This window comes from Mytilus californianus, unplaced genomic scaffold (assembly GCF_021869535.1).
Source record: "Mytilus californianus isolate M0D057914Y unplaced genomic scaffold, xbMytCali1.0.p SCAF_27, whole genome shotgun sequence".
In the NCBI taxonomy this organism is placed as follows: Eukaryota; Metazoa; Mollusca; class Bivalvia; order Mytilida; family Mytilidae; genus Mytilus; species Mytilus californianus.
In genome coordinates this window covers 1,812,024-1,818,023 of record NW_026262676.1, presented here as the reverse complement: position 1 = coordinate 1,818,023, position 6,000 = coordinate 1,812,024, and the positions used below count along the sequence as shown (strand labels likewise).

Sequence of the window (6,000 nt, the reverse complement as noted above, 5' to 3'; positions counted from 1 at the left end):
CATCAAGATAAAGCTTAGAGTCTCTCTCTGTACAAAAGAATTTTTTGTCCTTGCCACATTCAATGGGAAGCATATTTCTCCAAGGTTTGTCATTAACATCAGAGCCATAACGACACTTCACTTCAACAATGCCAGTTCCACACTTAGAACATACCACTAGACCATCAATACTTGCACCAAGATAGGGATAGGTGGGATTTACTAACAGTCCACATGATTCGATACGGACATCATCACAAGTTTTCAAGTGTGACCTGTATAATCCCCAATTGCAACAGCTTCATTTTTGCGCCCATATTGAAGACTTTTCACTGCATCTGGTATCGTAATGTACTCACACAATTTTTTCACCAAGTTATCAGGCTCAAATTTTTTTCGCTTGACAACTTCCCCCATTACTGAAGCTGTAATTAATACACTTCTGGCCTTCTTCCAATTTACATTAAAATGCTGACCCCTTGTAGCTTTCTCTAAATTCTCACTAATCTTGGAAGTGACCATCAAGCTGTTAACAAACGCTTCAAATACGTTTAAACATTCTGCTGATTTGATAATAACATTATCCATATAAGTTAAATTGGTTTGAAATAGATCTAAAAATGTATCAATGTTTGCATGTTCTGGCCGCAAAGTCTGATAAAGTACACACTCGGGGTACACATCCTTTAGTCCATCTAATATATCATGCAAGAATAAATTGCCTTCTTCTCTACAAGGTCCAGCTTGATATACTCCAGGGTATGGTTTTATTTTTTCAGCTTTTTGTTCTTTTTCAGTTTTAACAAATTTAATGTCACACACTCGTTTTGGACTTGGTTTTCTTTGTAGTGGCCTAGGTCTATCCCATCCACATGCATTAGATGTACATGCATCTTTTGTCTTAACAAGTGTGTACAGAAGTGCACCTACGTGTGCACATAGCCCTGCTCCCCCTGCTTTACAGTTACAAAAAGCACTAACAATTAGGCCAGTGACTTTGATGGTACTTATATGCAGTGAATAGTACTTTGCAGTATTTCCAGTGTCTCCGACTTGTACAATTTGTCTCATAGAAGGCATACATTTACTCCTAAAATAATTATGTTCTGATCCTTGATTAATAGGATTATATTCAATGTCTCTTATGAATCCTTCGTTGCACAATCTTTTTGCCTTTTTCATTTGCCTTTCAAAATTGGTACTCTCCCCAGTTGTGGGATTTTTGTGGTACATGAAATAGCTGTCAACATCTTTAATGGATATTTCTGGAATATCAGTAAAGTCTAGTGGTTTCCATGGATTTGAAACTAAATCAATTGGAATAACTGGAAAACTTTCTTCTTCTGAAAAGTCTGAGTCCCCATTTGACATTGCCCTATATACACGTTTGACTAATGTATCCTTTAAACCTGATTTCTTTAAATTTCGCTTTTCCAACCAATCCTTTAATTCCGGATCTTTCCATTTTGACAGTTCTGCCAATGACAGCTGTTCTTCTTGACATTCTGACTCTGAATCTGATGACATAACTCTGAAAAAAAAAATTATTAAACTCTTATCGCTCACTAGAAATTTTCAAATTTTTCAAAGCATAATATTTTTCTCAAATAATTTAAAATATCAAGATTTTACACAGTACAATTAAAATAACTATATATCATTGAGATGGGAGCCATCTCTGTAGGCCCCGCTGTGAATAATGTGTGGTAAAAAATTTGTATCTTTATCATTGGACATGGGGTTGTCAACTGAAACCGAAGTTTATGACCTTGACCTTTGACCTAGGAAGCTGTACATAAATTATGACACACCCTCTGGTGTTGGTTTATATACATGTCAAGTATAAACTTTGAAATCATAACGGTTCTCAAGATATAGAGCGGACAAAATCTTTACCATAGGACATGGGGTTGTCAACTAATACCAAAGTTTTTGACCTTGACCTTTGACCTAGGAAGTTGTACATAAATGATGACACACCCTCTGGTGTTGGTTAATATACATGTCAAGTATAAACTTTGAAGTCATAACGGTTCTCCAGATATAGAGCGGACACAATTTGTTACGGACGGACGGACAGACTGATCACTATAGGGCGTCCGCCATTCGGCGTGGCCCTAATTATCATAACAGTCTTCACGGTACACTTTTGAGGCCACAAGCTTGAAGCTCAATTTTTTGAAAATTTTAGTTGTACAGAAGAATTTTACAAGCCTGAAAGCATTTTTACAAGCCTGGGCCGTATGACTTGTGGTCAAGCCTGAAGACAGTCATAAAGATGTACAACTCATTACTAAACTTTGTGTCTTTTTTTCTTGTGAATGTCACAGCCTTGACGATAAACTTCTGAACTTTATGAAAATTTTATAAAGATTCCATTGGCATGTTCAAATGAGTTTTACAGGCCTGTAGTTACATATTTGTAAGTGGGAAGACGGGAGTGATGTATAAATAAACGGCCACCTCCTGTCTGATTTTGTATGATGTATTTTCTGCTTTAAATCAACCCTATGAGTTGAGCCCTTTTTCAATTGCAGCTTGTGCTTGTCAGGAGCTTGTAGTTCAGTAGTTGTCATTGGTTGATAATTGTCACATTTCATATGGTAATTTGTTTTGACAAAATTTGTTAAAAATTAGGTTGGTAACTTTTCTCAATTGAATTGTTTCATAACTTTACTGTCATGGCTTTTTATAAGTGACTAGAGAGTATGGGTTTTGTCAATATATGTTGAAGGCTGTACGGTTGCCTATAATTGCTTAAATCCACGTCATTTGAACTTTGGTGGATTTTTGCCTCATTGGCATTGATCATGTTGATTACACATCTCTTTATTTTTATATGTGTAGATATCAATAAAATAACCATTAACTGACTCGAAATGTAAATTTTATTTGTACAAGGCTTACAAACAGGTAGAAAACATGGCTTTGCCAAACATTTATATCCTGTTATGAGCGAGAAAATTTGAATTCACAAAATTTTCACTTATTTTAAAGACTTTGTACATGTTAAATATTAACATGTTTATCAGGGAATTAATCATGTTACATGCACATGAGTTAATCCATAATATTATAAAGGTTTGGGAGGATCTGGATCCTTATAAATGGGTTCTATCCTCATTAATGGGTATTATACATGTTATACCCAACAAATTTTCATTGATAAAAATATAAGCTTTGGATTCAAAGATATTTTCTGTTGTGGTGCACGCATTCGGGTAAGGGACTTCATTTTGCCTAAAGACAACATAACTGAACATGCTGAATATGATCATCAGGAACAAAGTTAACAGCTGGCCCAAGAACATAGTTATTTTGTAGTGCGTTTCTTTTAAACAATAAATGCAAATTAAAAAATGTACATGTATATCCAAATAAAAGAAAAAAGTAGGATTTGTATTTAAAAGTTCTCATTTGAACTATGGTCTTAAACTTAAAGGGAAAAACTTTGCCATGTAAATGAATATTTGCATTATGACAGGTATTATGAAGATATACAATTTTTTTTAACACTAAATAGTTGGTAATCTGATAGTAATGATACATGTACCCAATTTTGGATATAATATATCCTATTAATTTATAGTATTTATCATTTTATGAGGATTCTCCTTAACCATTTTAAAGCTTTCTTATGTTTTTCGAAAAAAATCTGATGATTATGAGGCACAGATGTTCAAAATGTGGATTTCAAACAAACAAACACGGATATATGTGTAAGAATTTGTCTTTAAATCATGTTGGTTGAAGAAAAACAACATCTTGTTTTCACATGTATTGATTCCAATTTCGTGCTTTTTACGCTTTACTATCACATTTATGACAAGAAGCATACTAATAAATCTTAACCTTACCATAAATTAACGTAACTTGTTGAATAGAATTAATACATGGTCGCTCTCCTTTCTGTTATACTGTGATGAATGGCTTGTTATGAATTTTCCTGCGTAAAATGGAACGTCCCGGAAGTGAAAATCTGTAAATTCTAATGATCGGAACGTAAACGGAAAAAAACCCGGAACGGATATTGCGGAACTCAACCATTTAAAGAGGATTTGTTTCATTTTTATTGTGTTCACGGAGATCAAATATAATTTTTGGTTTGGGAAGTTCCCATGGAGGACATTTGCAAGTTTCAACTTGAGCAACAGATTTTAAATCAAAAGTAGCTAAATGTGGTTTTAAACGTATACCTAACGGAGGAATTATGATTACCTACCTACTAGGTCTGATGAGTAGTGTAATAAGATATACCCTGAGGTCTACCTATTTATTTCTTTGGTTTGACCATAAGCACTATTGTGTCACTGTTGTGGCTTTTTTTATCAATCCAGGATCTGAAGGGAGAAAAGACCCTTTCTCTTCTTTCCTACCTCAGGAATAGATTACCTTAGCTGTATTTGGCAAAACTATTAGGAATTTTTAGTCCTCAATGCTCTTTAACTTCGTACTTTATTTGGCCATTTTAACATTTTTTGATGTGAGCGTCACTGATGAGTCTTTTGTAGACGAAACGCGCGTCTGGCGTATATATGAAATTTCCATCCCGGTATCTATGATGAGTTTATTTTCGGCCTATATTCATACTTAGAATATTCTCCAGAAGAGGTATTTTATGATATTTCATGTCACTTTGAGGAGTTTTGCTTGAACAGGGAACATGGTTTCTTGGAGAATTCACGATTTTGACACGATGTATTTCATGTTTTAGATTACTTATAACTACCGTAATGTGAATTTTCAATTAGAGGAGATAATTGTTTCAATAAGTCTTGAATTTGTTAAGGATACCATCTATCCGTATACGAGTCAATTCCGACAATAAGTCTATTAAGAGGCGGGTTTGCTGCCTCATGTCGAAACTGTTTAAAATAATTGGATTATAATTTTTCTTCACCGAGGCAACTACCTCAATATTCTACCGTATGCTTCGCCATTGGATTGATGTGAAATAATTTTATCGTATACAATATTTTTCCAGATGAACCACAAGGTCTGCAGAAACTGTTGATATTTATCACGAGCTTTGGTAAAGTCCCTCCAGTAGGATTCGACCCTCCAATACAACTGAGTTTCAAACATACGGATAATGACGACAGTGAAATGCAGTGTCTTATGCAAATATTGTTTTTCTTATATTTTACAGATTTCCGTAGTGTCGTCTTACGTTGTTTTCAAAGAAAGGATGCTATTGGCTGTTCAGCTGGGTACAAGTTTTACCAACCATTGGAAAGTGAACAGCAGTCAAACAGATGATAATCATTACGGTGTTACATTGAATAGACCTAAGGAAGGTTCAGTCTATTGATAAAATGAAAAAATCAAAATGTGCTTTAAATATTCAATATGAGTAGAATTTTAATTTACACAGCACAGCGATATACATTAATTTTATTTGTTTTGAATTATTCATTTCATTTAAGCTTCCTTTGTCATATTATACAACAGTTTTATTTTTAAGCAGTTAAGCTGCTTTATGCAAGCACCCTAAATTTGTGTTCTACCCAATAAATGCTGAAATATGTGCCACTGTTGTTATCTGGCTGGCTGTTATGTTATTCATAACTAATTTAACACTTTTTTCATACTTTTTATTCTGGAATACAAAAAATATGACCATAAAAACCTTAAATGATCGTCGAATCACCCAAAAGATTTAGAAGTTGCACATAGGAAGTAGTGCTCCATAGAAATTCTTCTGTAGTTTATTATCACCTGTGCTGTTGGCTAAGATGTCAAATATTGTATGAAATATTTAATCGCCGGAAATCTCTAAAGACGAGTCGTTTACATTTTATTTTTATATTTAGTTCATTTGGATACAGGGGAAATAAACTCATTATAGATACCAGGATTAAAATTTTATTAGAACCCACTGTCCTAATAAATGAATATCTCAGGAATAATCAAATGCATATTTTTTTAATATTTATTTGGAATAAGTAATCTTGGTAAAAACAATAGGTTTTCTTGCCAATACGCAACTATTATCAGTACCCGCTTTGCGCATGCGTCAAA

The 6,000-nt window shown here is 33.9% G+C and overlaps 1 protein-coding gene across 1 annotated transcript; it reads right to left on the bottom strand.

Annotated features, from left to right (window-relative positions):
- Positions 1 to 243: 243 nt before the first annotated feature.
- On the bottom strand, positions 244 to 3,918 carry LOC127732758 (uncharacterized). Its single transcript, XM_052241950.1, has 2 exons — positions 3,837 to 3,918; positions 244 to 1,510 (listed from the first exon to the last, which is right to left on the bottom strand). The coding sequence occupies exon 2, from the start codon at positions 1,504 to 1,506 to the stop codon at positions 244 to 246; it is 1,263 nt and encodes a 420-aa protein (XP_052097910.1). The 5' UTR covers positions 1,507 to 1,510; positions 3,837 to 3,918.
- Between the last annotated feature and the right edge of the window lie 2,082 nt (positions 3,919 to 6,000).